Source organism: Cnephaeus nilssonii, assembly GCF_951640355.1.
Source record: "Cnephaeus nilssonii genome assembly, chromosome: 10".
NCBI lineage: Eukaryota > Metazoa > Chordata > Mammalia > Chiroptera > Vespertilionidae > Cnephaeus > Cnephaeus nilssonii.
In genome coordinates, this window is record NC_137081.1 from 26112910 (window position 1) to 26133459 (window position 20550).

General features: G+C 39.2%; 1 protein-coding gene across 7 annotated transcripts in view; it reads right to left on the reverse strand.

Annotated features, from left to right (window-relative positions):
• DOCK10 (dedicator of cytokinesis 10) overlaps window positions 1–20550 on the reverse strand; it is a 215953-nt gene that overhangs the window by 12839 nt on the left and 182564 nt on the right. For 4 of the 7 annotated variants that reach the window (XM_079783201.1, XM_079783203.1, XM_079783205.1 and 1 more), the window contains exons 41-50: window positions 19783–19895; window positions 17858–17995; window positions 17000–17182; window positions 16353–16463; window positions 15119–15334; window positions 13569–13626; window positions 13159–13257; window positions 9853–9959; window positions 7752–7874; window positions 7502–7615 (exon numbers count right to left, since the gene is read on the reverse strand). In XM_079783201.1, coding sequence (XP_079639327.1) covers window positions 7502–7615; window positions 7752–7874; window positions 9853–9959; window positions 13159–13257; window positions 13569–13626; window positions 15119–15334; window positions 16353–16463; window positions 17000–17182; window positions 17858–17995; window positions 19783–19895 — 1262 coding nt within the window. Of the gene's footprint in view, window positions 1–7501; window positions 7616–7751; window positions 7902–9852; window positions 9960–13158; window positions 13258–13568; window positions 13627–15118; window positions 15335–16352; window positions 16464–16999; window positions 17183–17857; window positions 17996–19782; window positions 19896–20550 lie in introns of all 7 variants that reach the window. The other 3 variants (XM_079783202.1, XM_079783199.1, XM_079783200.1) reach the window with 2 other exon arrangements.

Here is a 20550-nt window from a genome sequence, read left to right on the forward strand (position 1 = left end):
CCTTATGCATTTCCCGAAATGACTTTGGGCTTTTCAAAGTCAGGAAAGTGTCTTGTTCAACATGGTTTGTGTAGTGTTTAGCATGATGCCTGGTCTTTAGGGGGACATCATTCTACATTTGTCAAATTAGTAAATTGAAGAATAAAACAGTTCTAGTGGGCATACATCCTAAAAAGGTATGTGTGCACCAGGTATAAATAGAAAATACTGTATTGCTTTAAAGAACAGTTTTTAATTGAACAATTTATTTGAGAAATGTTCAAGACCAAACACAGATGATTATGAGTAACTTGACCCTCAACTGCAAAAAAAAAAAAAAAAAAGAAAAAAAAAGTGAGGCATGATTGTTGAAAGCATGACAAGTAGCTCCCTGTTGTTCCTCTAGACTTTGTAGTGGTGGTGAGGTCTGGCCCCATTCCCACATGACTTTCAGCTGCTGTTTTCTGTCTTTGTGGAGTTTTGTTTTATTCAAGGTCAGAAGTTAGTGGCTAACATTGACAGACTGACATATCACAGAAATAAGACTTCTGAGGCCATCGACCAGAATCCCCCCCAAGGCAATAGCTAACGCAACATTTACAACTTCCATTCCAGTGAGAAAAATGTCTCCAAGTCCCAGGAAAATATTTTCTCACCACACTGTGAAAACCAGCACAAAGAGACATTTTCACTGTGAATTCTTGCCCCTCACAACCTTCTGAATTCAGAATTAGAAGGAGTGTGGGAAGTAAGATTTTATTGTTATTACTATGACCTCTGTGGTCTTGGTCATGACCTGTGACTTTCTTTCATCCCTACCCCTAGGTCTGGAGGATGGGAAATAGAACCAGAAATCTATGGAGAGGTCCTAAGGACAGTGCCTGGGACATACAGGCCCTTGGTGAATGTCACCTATCATGAGGAGAATGAGGAGGATGTCAATAAAAAAAAAGTTTGTGTCAGTAAAGCAATTTGAGTTCTTATTCATATGCAAGGAAACAGCTTGAATGAGTTTTGAGAACTTAAAAAATACATACCTTCAGCTTCTCTTGCATAGAAACTATACTTTCCTTATTAGAAAAGTCTACTGATGCTCATTTCAATGTTTTGGTATGGGATTGATCAGAAAGAAATGGTGATTAAAATCTATCTATCTATCTATCTATCTATCTATCTATCTATCTATCTACCTACTTACCTACCTAGCATGGAGATATAAACCTCTTGAGGCTATTTTATAAAACCACTAAAATGGAGCTGGATTAACAGAATAAAGTATTTCATCTGCTGTTTGCCAGGGTTATAAGAGCGTTTGCAGCCAGAGAAATAGCAGCTCTGAAAATGTTGGCAATGCGTGCTTAACTTTGACCCAAGAAAACCATCAAAGCCAAGCCCACTGAACCACAGGACACTACCTTAAAGAAGGCTTCAATTTCAGCTCTGTCTATGAAATAAATGATTTATAAACAGGGACAAAAGGTGATGAGGACCCAGGGACAGGTTTTCTTTTGTGTTAGCTACAAGGTCATGAGTGCACTGCATTTCAGGGCAACAGGAAATGTGACCTCTGCATTTCTCTTGCTAGTTTCATTTTTTAAAATGTCGTTTTATAATGCAATAAAAACCCTAATCTGTCTTATTCTCAGGAAACAGCACACATTCTACTTAAACAAGGACTTTGAGTCAGTAGAGTTAACTTGCATGGATTATGAAACTCTAATAGATTATGATAAAAACTAGAGGCCCAGTGCATAAAATTCATGCACGGAGGGGGGTTCCTCAGCCCGGCCTGCACCCTCTCCAATCTGGGACCCCTCGGGGGATGTCTGACTAACATCCCTCTCACAATCTGGGACAACTGGCTCCTAACCACTCGCCTGCCTGCCTGATCACCCCTAACCCCTCTGCCTGCTGGCCTGACTGCCCCTAACCCCTCTGCCTGCCGGCTTGATTGCCCCTACCTTGCCCCCCTGACAGCCTGGTCACCCCCAACTGCCCTCCCCTGCTGGCCTGATCACCCCTAACTGCCTCTGCCTTGGCCCCCACTACCATTGCTTTGTCTGGAAAGAAGTCAGATGTCTGGAAGATGGCTGGTCGACCCAGTCTAATCAGCATATTACCCTTTTATTAGTATAGATAGATTATATAGGATAGGATTGCTTAAATGGGGTGGGGGGAGCCTTTTACAGCAGGAGGAGGTGCTCTTGGCAGACAAAAATACATAATCCCTATATCTGGACTGATAGCCAGCCATATGCACTATACTGCCAAACCTGTCATTAAAAAATTGAATCACTTTCTTACACCTTACACCAAACAGCTGTTGCCCTTAAAACCCTTCCTTAGCCCCCACCTCAGGTTCTGCCTTCGCAGTTCATCTAGATTTGGTTCTGATTGGTTGGTTTCTATGCCAGTCAGCATCAAAAGCTCTGCCTCCTAGCAGCCATTGGCTCCTTGCACTTCACCCAGATTTGGTTCTGATTGGTCAGTTTCTATGTTAGTCAGCATCAAAAGCCCTGCCTCCTAGGCAGCCATTCACTCCTTGCACTTCACCCAGATTTGGTTCTGATTGGTCGGTTTCTATGCCAGTCAGCATCTCTGGGCCTATCTCTAGGCCTGATCATAGAGGCAGGGCTGATCAGCAGCTGCCCCAGGCTGCTGGTGAGCTGGCTGAACTGCTGACCTCTGGGAGAGAGAGAGAGGCTTGGCTGCTGGCAAGGCCAGGAGAGAGAAGCAGGGTCTAGTCACCCTGCTTCTGTCTCCCGGCCTTGCCAGAAGCCGCTGCTGCTGCTGCTGCTGATCAGCCCCGCCTCTCTCTTTCTCTAAGAGGTCAGCAGTTCAGCCCACTTACCTGCTGCATGCACAGCCTGGCATTCGGTCCAGGCTGCTGGCGAACAGGCTGAACTGCTGACCTCTGGGACAGAGAGAGAGAGGCTTGACTGTTGGCAAGGCCCAGAGAGAGAAGCAGGGTCTGATCACTCTGCTTCTCTTTGGGCCTCGCCAGCAGCCCGCTGCTGCTGCTGATTAGCCCCGCCTCTCTCTCTTTGAGAGGTCAGCAGTTCAGCCTGCTTGCCTGCTGCACAAGCAGCCTGGCATTCGATTGAGCCTTCAGTCGTTGTGGATGTTATGACCCTGACTCTTTATATATATATATAGATGTACTTCAATAAACTGACACCTAAAATTATTGACCCCTTTGATATTTTTGCAGGTACTTCCAAATTTTGCAATGTTCCTGAATCACTATTGGGATGTCAGATATAAATGCTCCCGATGTTACATTCGATTGATTCCAAGGTCATAAAGGAATGCATTGAAAGAGGAATCAGTGAGTAAAAGATGGGTCAGAAAATATTAATAATGGGCTAAATGCTAAGAGAAGAAAAGCTATAAGAATTCAGAGAGATGGTTCCATATACATATAAACTCAATTACATATATATGTTGTCTATATCAGTGACTTTCATATTGATGGGGAGTCAGAAAGTTGTATCACATCCCCAACTATACATGCACCATTCCTCCTTGCCCAATCTCTTTCGTATTAAGATTCTGAGATGCATCTACACCCACATAAGCATGGTTGAGAATCAAGGAATCTACATCCTTTGGTGAATGGAATAAAATTCTCCAGGCCTTTCACTTAACTCATTCCAGGGGCATCTGCTGTTTTAAGTTATGCAATGGGCACTCGCTTGCTTGCTTTCATGCTAAATATCAGAGCCTAAGGATTTTATTGATGACAGTTGATGTTTGATCACTACTGCTGCTCATTATTATGTAAATGAGTATTTCAAGGACACTTTGGAGCTGCTTTCTATAGGCTGTTCTATGTAAAATTCCCATAGGCAATGATATCAGATGTTGCATCAGAAAATTCATGTTATGCAAGACTTGTGTTTTTAAAGTACCAACTTGTTTTGTCATGTCTGGCTTATTGCAGACATCGTATTAACTACTCCAGCCAGTACTGTAAAATGCAAGCATCTGTCTAGCTGGGATCCTAAAAGATTTACCCAAAGGACTTTGTGGAGGCAACAAAGGGTCTATTGCATATGCTATTTGCATAATCTTTGAAACATGATTACAAGACATGTCGATCTGGATATTAAAAGGTGAAATTTACATGGACATAAAGTATCATCACAAAAAAGAATTATTGTTGACCATGGGGATTATGCTAATCAAGTAGTCAGGACTTTATCTTAGATCTTCGGAACCTTCATTTTGCACACGTTTGGGGCACTGCCCAAGCTTATTTGGTATTTCCTTATGATCAAACGTGAAGTGAAGTGCACTGTCTGCTCCTGTCCAATGTATTAGTGCCCATCTCCATTTGGGTTCTTAGGGCAGGCATCTGAACATCATTTGAACAATGATGACCAAGGCTCTACATTGCTGCTTATCAGAACGACCTCCATTAGTCTCCCTTGGTCAGGGGTGGCTTTGCCCTTTAATAAAATCTCACATTGGAATTTTTAACAAAAGACAATTGAGAAGAGTGGCAACATTAAAAAGAAAAAGCCAGGTGCACAATCAGCACACTTTATAGAGGAATCTGCAAAAAGAACAAAGTTAAGTCATTTGAAAATAGCTCTCCCCAATCCTTCCCCGTTGCCCCCTCAGTCTATTTAGTATAGGGATTTTCAAGTATTCTTTTAGTAGGTGAGTTAAGGACCCATGGCCCCAAATTTATAAGTGAAGGTGGAAAATACTGATGTGGTATGGATGTGGGAAGGGACTTAAAGAATTACAAAAAAGTATGTACCAGACAAGCAGAGTTGAATGTGGACAACATGTGGATATTGCAAGAATTTGTCTTTCTACTTTAATCAACAATAATTATGTTGAACCACATGAAGTTGTCATCTTTTCCCCAGGAAAGAATGGTTGAATATGGACAATTTCATATGGTTCAAAAGAATGCAGAGGAAATTCTGTGTCACAGAGTTCTAGGTACTGGCATGTTATTTCTGTCTCTGCTTGTCCTCAAGATTTCTTACATTGCTTCTTTCTGCATCTCAGGAGACTTAACCTGACCTCCTGAGTAAAGATTTAGTCTATTGTTCATCTTCTATGTTGGGAATTAATACCATTACCTTTGAGAATGCTCAGAGCCAGCACAATAGAGAACCCTGTTTCTCTACAATACTCATTTGGAAAAGGGCAGGCTCTTTTAGGAACCTGGGAAGGTGCCCATCAATGGCCACCACTCCAAATTTTAAAATTCTGAGCACCCCCATGCTCTTCTTCATCAGCCAGAACACAGTGGCCTGAAGTGAGCAGGCAATACCCAATACTGAGTCTATTATCCATATGTGGTGCCCATATTTATCTGTGTGAGTGTGTGTGCATGTATGTAGATTTTCAGACTACATCTACTGTAGTGCAGAAGATATTATATATGAAAATAAAGGATACATTTTTGTAATTCACATAAACTGGAGTAAACACAGTTTAGTTCGAGGAAGCAGGATGACTCCCAAATGAATGGAAGCAGGATTATCTCCCCTTTGTACCAAATGTTGATTGGCACAAAAAAGTTAAGGTTCAGTAAAACCATATAGAAGGAAGTGTGAGAATTTTTAGAGCATGCAAATGGACCGAGAAAGAGAGAACTTACCACAGCCTGGAACAGTCAATACCAAAAGAAGAAAAAAGTAAACATCTGCATTAAAATCTGGTTGGAAAGCAGCCTGTCATTTCCACCTGTTCAATAGCCAGCATCTTAGGCATTGGTTGGAGAAACTACCAGGTAGGCAATCTGGTTTTCATGATCAGAATATCAATGGCAGTCACTAAAAAGATCCTTTGAAGGACTGTAGATTCAAATGCAGGATGGCTGATGGCATCTGTATGTCCCTGCTATGCTACCATTCATTCCCTGGAGACACTTTTTCCCCTATAGCCCTCAACTCCCACATCCCCTTTCTGATGCGGTTTTCTGCCATTTTTCTTGCTAATGTTTCAGCAAGGTCAAAAATGTTTATTTTTTGTTTCTTGTTCACTTTCAAGAAATCCCTTCCATTTCTCTCTCCTCCTCTCCTGCAGATATGCACATTTCTCTGTCCCCAACATATTCTATCACTTCAGAGAGTTCAGATTCTTTTCCAGGGACCTCCCAAATATATAAATTTAGCTTCTTTCTGTAGACCATCTCTCCACATCTGTTCCTCATACCACCAGCTTTCTCTGATGCTGCCATGCTGTGGGAAAACCTGAGCTGGATCAATTTCTTTCAATTTTAAAAAAAATTTATTGATTTCAGAGAGGAAGAGAGAGGAAGAGAGGGAGAAACATCAATGATGCAAGAGAATCATTGATTGGCTGCCTCTTACACGCCCCCTACTGGGGTTTGAGCCCACAACCCAGGCATGTGCCCTTGACCAGAATCAAACCCAGGACCCTTCAGTCTGCAGGCTGATGCTCTATCCACTGAGCCAAACCAGCTAGGGCTGGATCAATTTCTTTATGGTAGTAAGTGGCTACTCAGTGACATTTTCCTTTCCAGGTAGAGAGCAGCTATCTTGACTAATTCAGAAATTAGTTTTCAAACTATCTTCGGTGACTAGAGGAAAATATCTATTTTTTCTAGAGACTTCAATGGGAAATGATCTAGAATGACCATGCTGCATGTAACTCCTTAGGAGATTCTGAGGAGAATAAGAGCTATGTGCAATAGTGCCTTACATGGTGGGGTGAGAAAAAAAAACAGAAACAAGGGGGCTGAGAGTCATTCCACCTGTGAACAAACAAGAATGGAATGTTTATCCACAGTCATAGTCTAAAGTATGTTTGCTGAAATATAAGAGTATTATAAACCTCCCTGAAAAGAATAGGATGGTTCCTGTGTCTATCCCACTTAAAGCACCAGTCAGAGATATTCAGAATTAATATATAATACATTCACTTTACTTTCAGGCAAATGCTATGGCTAGCTAATATTTTCCTTCTTGTTCATTGTGTATATAGTCAACTGAGAAGGGGAACTTTAAAATTACATTGACCTGTAATACAAGAAACAATAGTGTTCTGCATAAAAGTAGTGATAGTTTGAAAGTAGGGGAAAAGAAAATGTATGATTATGAAGTCTAAAGTTCATGGCTTTGATATGGTGGAGCCCCTATAAATTATTTACTTTTTAGAAAGCTATGAATTTCATTTCTTAAAACATGTTGAATTTAATTTGACTTGGATATTGAGGCAAACCTATAATTAAATATTTTGGGGGTGAAATGGGAAAAAAGACACTGAAAAATAAATGCCTTTCTTCTCCAAGAAGTTAGAAATCACTGTTTTAACTCAATCTGTATTAAGAGCCATGGAGTTCTCGACCCAGTACCTTCCTATGAACAAACATATAGACTCACACCCAGAGAAACACTCAAACATACCTAGACACATTCATACCCACACACCCTCAATCCTTTGGCACATGGAGTTAGATGTCTCATAAAGAATGAAAGACAGCATTCAACTGCTCAACAGAATTCACAGGTCATGCTGCCTCTAGTGAACTTACCTGCCCATAAAATGCCACGCGGTAGTACCGACCAAACAGTCGCTTCTCTGAATTTACCACCTCTGCAACTTTCAGATAGGACCGGTGAATGTCGTAGTAAAGATCCGATAATTTCTGAAACCATAAATCAAAGGGTCTCAAGTGATGGTACCCACATAAACAATAGGGAGTTTCTGCTTTTGAAAATAATAAGCAATGGACCCATTGAAAGTAGGATGTTGTCACTAATGTCTGGGTTTTGAAAACATACTTTGAAGTCTCTCTGCTTCTCAAAGACAGCAATGATGGGCTTGTTGACATCAGCGATGAGCTCGTATCTCTCAGACTTCCAGAGAAACTCCACACACATATATAGCTGCTCCACCAGGATATGCTGCAGTTCCTCAAACCAAAGCAAGATCTTTTATGATTGCCATTGTAGCTTATCACTGACACTTAATTTCAAAACAGCTGCATTGTCAATTTTTTTCATGGTGTGATCTCTGTGTTCCCTATTTTTGTTATTAGCATTTACATTTAGCCAGCAAGGGATGGTGATGTCATCTGGATTATGCCCTTTTCCTCACTCCCATCCCCTGATCAATTCCTTAATCTTGCCAACTTAAATCTAAGAAATGCCTTCAATTTGCCTAGTTCTTTCCATTCTCACTGTCCCCAACTTCCATTGAACCTCTGCTCACTCTGAGACCCCTGCAGAGTCTTCTAGATAATCTGTCTTCCCACTCCAATTTTTTCTCTGTGATGCTCTCCAGTCATTCTTCTTTCTAAAACATGAATATGATGCTGAGATCTCCCCGAACCTTGGTGGGACCCCCACTCTATGAATTGCTGTCCCAATTCTCTAGCATGGCATTCAAAGAGCTCCAGAGTCCAGCACCAGCCTCCGTGGCAGAGCCCCTCTCTCAGCGCCCCGATGTTGACTTTGCATGTTGGCTATATCAGACCATACCACCCCATTTTTAGGATTCATTCTCACCTTCCCACTTTTGCCTGTTTCGTTTGTTACCACACCTATCAGAATGTTATTTTTTTTATTGACACCTTCAAGTCCTATTAAATGTCAAGACCCAGTGCCAAAGTCTGGAGAACTTTCATTTATGTCCCATCTATCTCCATCCCAACCACATTCACATAAAAAATGTTCCCTTTGAATTGTAGTCACATATAATGCCTGGAGTTATAGTTAACTAGAGGCCCAGCGCGCGAAATCTCGCGAGACCCAGACCTCCTGCGCTAGTAGCTTGCTGCCGGGAGCCATTACACCGCTGCCGTGAGCTGCGAGCGAGCTGGGTGGGGGGAGGGAGGGGCTGAGAGGTGTTCCATGCACCTCCTGGTGACCGGTTGTTTGGTCGTTCTGGCATTCTGGCATTATGGCCACTGGCCTTTTGTAATATGGATGGGTCTCAGACTGGATACTACCCACCCTGAAGGAAGTTTGTCTTTCTCAAGGTTCTAAACTCTTTGAGAGCAGGAATTATGCCTGATTTATCTGTCTCCCACCTTTAATTTAATGCTTCACATATATTAGTGGTTTAATGAATGTTCAATTGAATCTAATTATATATTCTCTAAAGCAGGTGGGTAATATTATTGGAATGTTTCTAACAATGTCTTTTAAGAAAATATTTTTAAACGTTATTTGAAACAGTTAATACAAATATGTAGTTGCATTCACTGTTTAATTGCAATGTACATTAAATTTATGTAGAACTACATGTAAAATTTCATTAGATCCATCCCCAAATTTGCTTTCTGTATTCTTACTTTCAATCTACAGTATGTAATAGGATTTTTAAAAATTAACTTGTGTAATATTTTACTTACTTGATGAGGGGAGCTCTAGTTTCTTCACCAGAATCGTTGCTAAGTTATTCCCAGTTAGAAAGACTTTTTATTAGTGAAGAAAAAAAACTATGGTTTGCATTCCAGAAGGTTTTTTGTAGAAACTAGTGAGCCCCTCTCTTCAAATATATTTGCAAAGAAACTTTCTAATGTATTTTTAAAAAGTTATTACCAGCTCACAAAAATTTCAGCATCCCTTACCACATTTACCAAAGGACCAGAGATTTGGTATCTTATAGATGAGCTGATCATATATATTGGGTCCATCTTTGAGAAGTAAAGTTTAGTTTAAATTTTCATTGAAAATGATACTTTCTCAATGAAGTCTGATATTGATTAATCTTAGCTTAATTTTAGCCTGCATTTCATTTTGCCTCAGTCATATTATAGAGTAACTTTATTTGATTTCTGAATAAGACTTTCTTCCCACTATTTAGCTTGATATTACAAATCAATGCATCTTTTTTACTCATTCACTGTACATTGGATTTGGATTACTTTGGTCTAACCTCATTGTATGGCGTGTCTTGCATTCCCGAATCTTCTTTCATTGCTCCTTCTTCTTTAATATTTGGGGTAATGCTCAGAAAAGCTGGCCAGCCCATAGAGAACATGCCTGGAGAGGACCAAGAGAAATGTAATATTATTTGAGTCAAGTATTGCTTGGATTAGACAATGCCTTGCTTCATGATGTTCCAAGTGGTAGTGTAAAGCTCATAGTCAGCGAGATGGTTGGACCATGGCTGTTGGTAAATACTCCCTGCCAGGTGATCAATGTCAGCCTTTTGTAATTCTGTATTATTTGCAGGTGATACCTTTTCTATAAGAAGCTGGCATGGGATTTTGGACCGAAAACAAGATTTGTAGATTGATGTAGCTCCAATGTTCTGGTTTAGTTAACCTCTTTGAGCCCGTTTCTCCCATTTGTTATACTGGAGACATTGATATCTATCTCAAAGGATGGGTGAAAAGATTAATATTTGAGAAAACACCTGGTATGGTCAGCACAGTAGGATGGAAATGCTCAATAGTCACTAACTTTTACTCTTTGGCATTATCTAGAAACCTTCTTAAATTTTTTTGTTAGCATTTTGCCACCAAGGTTATAAAAAGGTCACACTCTGCATATATATATGGAAAGAGTTGATAATGGGTCATGTTCCTAGAGGAGGGATCAGATCTGAATGGTGGGGAATAAAGTGGTTAGGAGCACAGCCTGGGGTGACAGATCAGTCTTGATCTCTGGCCACCACAAACTAACCATGAGCTCTGAGGCGGTTGATTTACTGCTCTTGATTTTCTTATTTGTAAACGGGAAGTAATAACAGCTCAACTCATAGACTTGTCATTGGTAACTAATTCAGGTATTGTCAGTATGGAGCCTAGTGCTGTGCCTCACATGGAGCATGTGCTTTGTAAGTTACAGCTGATGCTCCAGTGGGTGTTTTCATTTTAATAATCAGTTCATTTAGCAGTAGCTGGTTTGGCTCAGTGGATAGAGTATCGGCCTGCAGACTGAAGGGTCCTGGGTTTGATTCCAGTCAAGGGCACATGCCCAGGTTGCGGGCTCAATCCCCAGTAGGGGGCGTGCAGGAGGCAGCTGATCAATGATTCTCTCTCGTCATTGATGTTTCTATCTCTCTCTCCCTCTCCCTTCCTCTCTGAAATCAATAAAAATATATTTAAGTAAAACTTTAGACAATAAAAAAAAATCAGTTCCTTGGCTATGTAACTAAATTATCAACCCAGGACCTGTTAAAATTATAATAATTACTGCAACCGAATCCTTGAATTAAAATTCTATGCTCTTTGGAAAAAAATAAAAATAAAATTCTATGCTCTGCCCTAACAGGTTTGGCTCAGTGGATAGAGCATCGGCCTGTGGACTGAAAGATCCCAGGTTCGATTCCAGTCAAGGGCATGTACCTTGGTTGCAGGCACATCCCCAGTAGGAGGTGTGCAGGAGGCAGCTGATTGATGTTTCTCTCTCATCGATGTTTCTAACTCTCTATCCCTCTCCCTTCCTCTCTGTAAAAAATCAATAAAATATATTTAAAAATTCTATGCTCCTACTTCTCTATAATATTCTTTCTGTAATTAAACATACATTAAAATACATGAAAACTGATGGTAGTAGGAAATGTCATGACATACTTCTCACAGGATGCTGATCATTATTACAGCTGTATTTCCTGGAGTCACCTATATTTACCTATGTTTTTATTATTTACACATTGTATGAGAGGTAGTCTACTTCTTTGACTTAGAAACATTGTAACAAAAAGTATATTGAAAATTTCAAATATATATATACTAGAGGCCCAATGCACGAAATTTGTGCAAGGGGCTTGGCCCCGCCACTGCGGCGGCGGCTGCCTCTGCCTTGGCCCCTGCCTGCCACGGTTTCATCCAGAAGGTCATCCGGAAGGATGTCTGGTCTAATTAGCATATTATGCTTTTATTATTATAGATGCTACTGCCTCATAAATGACCACCTTCCTTAATTTAAAGTTTACTAAACAAATACATTTTCTCAATAAGTATGATATATTCTGACATTATTTTAGATCTAAAAGTGGGTATTTAAAAGTTTTTGAATATTAAAGGTTCACACAACTTTTTGGGATCGAAGTTTCTACAACTTCTCAAACTGACACCTAGTTTTACCAGGTTTCTCCAATTTAGTTTTTTAGCTAGAATTTGACATAGGCTTTATGGAATTGTAGAGTATCTGATTATGATTAAAAAATGAGATGGGGAGGAAGGACATGTTAAAAAAAACAATGATAACTTTGGTGACTTGCATATAAAAATAAAAACAAGGAGTCGGCAACTGAGGAAGGTGATTCCTGACTTTTAGTGTGGGCATGAGCCATGGTGCCAGGTCTGGTCTCTTCTCCAAGGTCCCCAAATAAATGACCTCACTGTCCACAGTTCACTTTGGTCACTGGGTTCAAATGTCTTATTTGCAAAATCCACTGAAACTTTTTAGAAAATATATACATATTTAAAAGAATGAGGAACCAATTAAGCTTCCAAAATACTGTAACTAAAGTCATTTACCTTTTGTTTGGGTATTTTGATCTTTATACCTAAAGATTTGTTCCTGTTTTTTTATACACTGAGTTTACCACAGCTTTTAGAAGATTAAGTTATAAAATATATTGTAGTTCATAAACTTTGGGTTTGAACAATTTTGCAAAAGAAAACATTAAATGTATTAACTATGTTACCAACTTGTTTACAGAGTAATTATTTAGTTATCACTATAAAATCATTTTTACAAGACATTAAAGATGAAATATTTTTAAAGGAAATATTGTTAACTCTTACATATTGTAAATTGTCAGAACCAGTTTGTGCTTTTAAAAAAGAAATACAACATGCCAATGATAAGTATAGTCCTGTATATGCACTATATTTATATGTTTCCACTTCTGCATCCCTATATTGGACTAATTTTATTATATTTCAAAATGAAAATGGATTTCTCTTGCCATTTTAAACAATCCATCAGTTTCAGAATAAAATCCCAAAGGCAGACTAGCAGGCAAATTGGTAGCAAAATATGGCCACAACTCATAATAATATAGGATAAGATGCAGCTATATTTGCTGAAAACTTTTCAGTAAGGTAAACTGCATAAATTTAGGATGAATGCTAGGAACTTTGGGATTTTGCAGAGTAAGTAATGTAGGTCTGACATGGTTTTTGCTTCCAGGAATACATTTAAGAATTTCGTTGAAGTAAAGCTTAAGCGAGGTTTAATATTCTCTGCACTGTTCCGTGGGTAAAGGAGCTGTTAGACCACTCACTTCCTCCACCGGGACTGGTTAGTAATGGGTTGCTATCGCAGGGGTGGGTATCCTCCATGAGCAGGGATGGTGTGCAAATCTTTTCCGTTTTCCAGTAACCTATGGTAGTGCAAGATGAGGTTAGGACAATGCTACATGTTTGTGTTAATTCAAGCTTACAAAACCAGAAATCGTTAACCTATCCAAGAAGCTGACCAGTTAGCCTTGCACATAAAATAAACATGATAATGGCATGAAATAAAGTTAAAACTTAAAAGTACAATGTAATTAGAAATATCTGTGAATATTAATGTTGCTTAATAAAATGTAACCAAGAGTAATAAAATCTAAAATTAATAAATTAATTTTAAGTTGGATTTCAACATGTTGATTTCTGGACTTTTTCTCCCTCATAAGGTTGGTCATCTTACCCTTTCTTTTCAGGTATTCTGCAATGAGGGCGGCTATATGGATGTAGCACATAGCAGCCTGCAATAAAACAGAAACAGTGTCGGAGGAGGATGCAGCACACATTTTACTATTTGTCTAATTAGGACTAATGTCATGTCAGAATATGTGGAGGAATCTTTTAAGTAAGAGAATTAAAAGTACTCAATTACATTTCCAAAAAAATTCATAATAAAAAATAAAATGCATACTTGGGATTGTCTTTCTTGATGTAATTCTCAAGAAGAGCTGGCCTGAAGAATTTTCCCAAAGATTTATCTTCCTTAATATCTAAGTTTCTCTTTGTCTCTTAGTATTTACAGGGGAGGGCAAAACTAGTTTGCAGTTGTTCATAAGGAAAAAGACATGCAGGTTATGATTATTACAATAGCTGAATAAACTCTGTATTTCGCTTACTCAAAACTATAAACCTATTTTTGCCCACCTGTATGTATGTATGTGTTTATATATTTTCACAGTTCTCTTTCCTTGTGAAAACTATTAGCTTCTGGATCTAAACTGGAAAGGCAAATGCTGCCTTCTTACCTCTTCTGCCTCCAGGAATGGTCCTCACTCGAATATCCGTTGCCTTTCAAGTGGTCGCCTCACTTGGTTAAATAGTGTGACCTAATGTGTCACGTGTGCTCCCCTCCACCAGATGACACGGGCAACATTCTATTATTCTCTAACACATCCTGTCAAGCCTTGAACATTGCTGGACACCTACCAGAACTTGACATGTTGAAGGGTCCAAATGACTTCAGCTTTTCCCTTTGAAGTTTTATGGAGGAACTTTTCCATTTTTACAGCAGTTCAAGGGAAATAGAGTTTTGCATTTTGTCCTCACCAAATAGCCACCAAGCAAGGTTTTGTTTCTATCCCAGAGCCCCTTGCAAGCATTGTTAGAGCTTTAGGATTGCCGCAGACAAATTATCTCTTCCCAAAGAGTGCATATTTCTGGGAATAAGGCAAAACTTCTCCATTTGGTGTCTGCAAGCCATCTGGTACTGTGAATTGCTGCTCATAAATCCACCCATCATTTAAATTGACATAGAAATGTTAGCTATTGATTTATAACCTTCACACAATGGACCCTCTTCACTTACCTGGATCTCAGGAGTATTAATTTTTACATCACCAGTTCAGACTAGCTGCAAATGAGGACAGTTGACCCTAATCTGAATTTACTTACCATGGTGGTGAGCTTCCCCATCCAACTCCAATTACAGGGAAGAAGTTTTAAAACACAGACCATTAATTTATGTAACTCTTAATTTCCACACACCCTTACAGCCTCAGGTGTGTAGAATTCAGCTTTGCATTCATTGCATAGCCTATAATTACAGTTGTCCCTACAGACTCTGGTCTTTATTTGATTCCTACATGCAAATTTAATGCACATAACATATAGTTAAGCAATATTTAGATTGGTGGAAATATATGATAACTTTTTATATTCCTGCTGTAAATGAAAATCCAATTGAGCTTTATCAAAGGACAATGCTGATGGAGAATGACAGCCTTTGCCAATCACCTCGGACAAGTCTCCATTTCGAGCGTGAATCTTGGCCATGCTTTCCAACCAGGTCCTCCGTAGCTCAGGGGTGCTCGCATAGGAGTTTGCCAGGCTGTACTGGAGATCCACCAGCATCTCGGGGTCCTTCTCATGCTCCTTCATCTGAGCCGTGGCCATCAAAACAGTCCTTATACGTTTAGTCAGGTCTTTCACCTCTGCTGGGAAATTGCTGTTCTTTGGAAAAGAGAGAGCCTGAGTCATAACCTGCTTAGAATTCAGAAGTGAGGCTGTTAATTGTGGTTTGTCATCTCAGTTTGGTGCATCCTACATATTGCTCATAAATATGTACATTCTTTATACATGCATATTTATACAGGCATATATACATGTTGTGATTGTGGTTATACACATTTGAAGATAAGAATTGTTGTAGGCCCTGCTCTTTGGTTTTCTAGCCCCCCTCCTTCTAGTAATAGCATCTTGATTGTCCTTTGAAATGCTCTCCTCTCTGGCTCATGTGCATGTGATTTGAGTGGGTCTACTTCATTCCCAGGCACCAGGGCTGGCACATGATACTGGCCTGGCCAATCACATTATTTGATCCCGGAGGTGACATTAATTGGTTTAGGGAGGGGCATATGACACAAGGTTGGATGAAGGAGATTCAGCACTGGAACTTCAATTGGCACTAAGGAATAAGGTACTTTTTCCACTCAAGGAATACTACCAGAGAGTAAACTCATGGGAGAGCTCTCCTGTATATGGAATAAACACAGAGGAAAGTTGAACTGAGAGTTAGGGAGACATGCTGAAGTAGAGGCAGTAGGAGGAGGACATCAGAAAACATTATTTTGATCCCTGCATTTAGCCATGCCTGAAGCCAGGCATTAGACCTGGATTTTTCAGTATACTGACTAAAAGAGAAGTCTTTGGAAAGTCTCCCCCGATCTCCAAAAAGATAAGATAAATTTGGCTAAGGATGGAATTATAAGAGAACCATTGGATTTCTGGATATTTGTGGTAAGTTTTCTTGTTACACACCATTCAACCACACATCTTGGAAATTCCACTTAACAGATTATATTCTGGAAGTGTAAGAGCTGATTATCAGTTTAAAGAAGCAAACAATGTAAGTAATGTCTCAATAAACAAAATAACAAATTTGTATTTTTTAAATGAGTTAGATATCTCACAAAAACAATCAGTTTAGTTTATTCCTAATTATTTAAAAATCCCACAAAGCACTTCTTACTTTCATTTGTTTGTCTCCATTAGCAAAATTATTGGTAATTGCAAGGGAATGTTGAAACCGAGAGCCTCCAATCCCAGCGTCAGCTATTAACTGACTTACGGCCTTGATGAGCTGAAAGAGAGAAGAAAAATGAAACCTCAAAAGCAAGTAACTTACAAATAGGAGTTATAAAGAAATCCATTGGATTAGTTGAATGTACCATTAATTTCTCCCTCTAGATCCAATGAATGATATCTCTCTGTTTTAAATCTTTAAAGGCCATGCGGTCCTGGGCTTTCCTTATAAACTTAAATACTTAAGGAAGGTTGCAAGAATCTTAGGATGCCTTGAAGAAAGAAATGTATGCATTTAGAATCTGGTGAGATTTGGCATCCTAGAGATAGCCCCGGGTTCCTGACTTGTGTGTTCTGTATGACTCTATTCCCTGGCAGAAGAAAGAACAAGTCCAGGTGGAGTTATGGGTTTTGCTGGCTTCTGCCCAGCTGCCCTCTGCCCATGAATCAGAACTGAATGTGATGGGCACCTTTAAGGGCAGAGTCTGGAGGAGGAGTTGGTCACTGGTTGCTCTGAGGACAGTAGGTTTCTATCAATGCTGAGACAGAGTTGTGGCATTAACAATAGCACTAATGAAAACTGGCAGCACTTACTTGTAAGTGGGATCGGACAATTGACTTCTGCTTGTTAAATTCAAAATTCTTCCTCATGAAAAAGTACAGAAGTGCTGATGCTTCTGTCTGAGTTGACCGTGACCTGTGGTTACAGCACTTTAGGACTTCATAGCAGAAGGACCCACACAGGTCGGCAGGCCCTTGAAAGAACGCTGAAGGAAACTGTGGGAATGGAAACACTGGTGAGGTCAGCCCTGTTCCTTCATTGTGCTCTGTTCACTCTCATATTTTAAAATCCCTGAGAATGAAATCCTTCTTTCTTTTCTTTTAAATGAGTCTTTTTCTTTTATTTGAAAGTGGGAGAGGATATACTTTTGCTTGTTAAAGTCTATCTTAGTGTTTCTCTCTTTTTTCCCCTAAAAACAATCATTCTCTATCTTTTAAGTATCCCTTGTATAAATAACTAATGATAACCCGAAAGCATTGAGCCAGAGCTTTGACATGTTTTCTATTTACCCAACACTGTAAACTGCAGGGGCCCTAAGAGGTCATAGCTGTAGCTACTTCAATGTGGAACCTTTAACTTGGCATGAATGGGCTTCACAGCTCATGGTGTGCGTTTTACCTAACTCTGCCACAAACACTTACTCAAAGAATTGGTGGCCAGATGTTAATTTTATTCCCTTCTGATATCTAAGCCAAAAGGTTGTCAAGGCTGTGAGCTTATTTTGAGATCACCAATCAAAGATTTGATAAAACCAAATAAATAGTCGAATAAAACCAAATAAACCAAAATAAAAGAAAACATACCTTCTCTCCATACCAAAGAAGTAAGGATTAACCTGCATTTATGATCATCATTCACTGAGCTTTCGCTGGAAGCTGGAGCACCCTTACCTTGCATACAAACAGTCTGAGGGACGCAAACACATGCTTTAGCGCTGTGGCTGACTGGTTGACTTGGAAAAAGAGCATATAGGTATCGAAGACTCTTTTCATTAATGAATTTTGACATTCAGATTGTTGGAGTTGTCGCTGGAAATTTAACACAGAAGTTATTTAGGATGAGGAAAAGGACACCTGTGTTCTTTCAAAAGATATTTGTTGTGAACCTATAGAATGGTAGGCACAATTCTGGGTGCTGGACATAAAATGCTGAATAAGAGGAGAAGGTCTACATTCCCAGTATAACTGACAGAGTAGTGACTGGAAAAAAAAAAGTACTAAATAAGGAAACAGAGTATAATGATATATTGTGATAGAAAGAAATTGCTTTGGGAGTAGGATTGCACTTTAGATAGGGTGGTTAGGTATGACCTCTTTAATGGATGAATTGACATGTGAGCTAAAGGAGTGTGCTGGGGGCAGATCTGGGAGGGCTGTCCAAGGAAGGAGGCTTGAGTACCAAGAACTTGACTTAGAAAGGAGACTGTGTGCTCAAAGTTGAGAAAAAAGAGCAGAATGAGTGGGGTGGGATAGCAAAGAGAGGTAAGAAATAAGATCACAGACAGGTAAGTCATCATAGGCACTTGTAAAGCCTGTGAGATGTATGTTATTTGAGTAATATTTCCACAGAGCAATAAAAAATTGAAATATGGTTATTGCTTTTTCTACCACCATGCTGAGCTTTCACCCGCAGGACTTTCTTGATGTATTCATTCTGTTTAGTGTAGACTTTATTCAGCACATCCAACTTTTTATAGTTTAAACCTTAACATCTGTGAACTCATTAGGTGCAGCTAATGTTTTTAATAGCTTTATTGATATTTAATTAACATAAAATTTCTGTAGTTAGCATTTTATGAAATTTTTTATAAATGGAATCATAAGTGTATATACTCTTTCTGTTTGGTTTCTTTCACTGAGCATAACTAAGCTGTATTCTACTATATGGATATAACATCATTTATTTTCTAAGCCATTTATTTGTTGATGTACATTTAAGTTGTTTCCAGTGTTTAGTTACTAAAAATAAAGCTTCCATGAATATTTGTGTACAAATCTTTGTGTGGGCAAATGCTTTAAAAAAATTCTCACCCAAGGAAGGGAGGAAGAGAGAGAGAGAGAGAGAGAGAGAGAGAGAGAGAGAGAGAGAGAGAGAGATCAGCTGCCTCCTGGGGATTGACCCTGAACCCAGGTATGTGCCCTGACCAGGAACTGAATCCATGACCCTTCAGTGCTTGGGATGACTCTCCAACTGAGTCTCATTGGTGGCTAGGACTGAAGAAATATTTTGATTTCTTCTGGATAAATTCCAAGTATTGGAATGGTGGGTTAATAAGTGCTTAACATTTGATACCGACATACTGTTTTCCAAAGTGTTTGTACCATTTGGCATCTCACCTATTAGTGAATGAGAATTCTTTGCCAAAAGTTGGTATGGTCAGTCTTTTTAAGTGTAACCATTCTAATAGTATGTAGTGGTATCATTTCACCAAAGAAATCCAGGGGGCAAATAAGCACGTGAAAAATATTCAACATTATATTGGGTCTAGCTGTCATATGTCTCTCCCTTTGAGAATGAAAAGTAGTGTCACATTCTTACTCAGTCATTTTGCCTGATAGTGAAGCAGGAAAAATTAGAAAGAGTATCATCAACTATTTGACAATAGTGAAATATATACATGTATATAGCAATCAAGCAACAGTCAACTTTTGATAAAATCTGAACTTCATCTTTAACATGTTTTCCACTCACATGTATGTTGATTTATGTAAGGTTAAATAATTTCATAAGATATTTTAATACATGTTCTTGACTTCACATGACTTTTATACCTTCCATTCTAACATGTTGCGGAAGATGTTATGATCACGCTCACCTGGTGAATATGAGTGAAGAGAGACAGCAGGTCTAAAATAGTCAGGCAAACCTCTGTAGCTATATTAGCCTCTGTGTCCACATGATGCACAATGTCTATTTCATTTGAGTTGCCTAAAAAATACAAAGTGGAACATTCATATAAACATCTAAGACAACTCTTTTACCCTATAAAGGACTTTCTTCTATTATTACATATTCAGTGTTTACTGGTTTTGATCAATAATTTATTAAAGTAAAATGCTTTGGTTTATTCAACTTCCTATTGGGTGAATCAAAAACACTAGACGGAGTCTTTAGTGAATTCTACAGACTGAATGTTTGTGTCCACCCTCCCCCCCAAATTCATATGTCAGTGTGAATTTCAATGTGATGACGTTAGGAGGTGAGGTCTTTGAGAGGTAATTAGGTCATGAGCCTGAAGCCCCATGAATGGGATTAGTGCCCTTATGAGAAGAGACACCAGAAAGATCATCCCTCTCTCTCTCCATCATGTGAGGACACAGCAAGAAGTCAGCCATCTGCAAACAAGAAGCAGGTTCTCACCAGACCTAAAATCTGCTGGTACACTGATCTTGGATCTCCCAGCCTTCAGAACTATGAGAATAAATGTCGTTTAAGTCACCCAGTCTATGGTATCTTGTAACAGCTTGAACGAAGACTGTGTGCCCTTTCCTTATGTCAGCTGTAGAGTTTCCAAAGACCAGAGTGGTCTATTTCCGTTACTTCCTACCATTTTCCATTAATTCCATCAATGACAAATTCATAT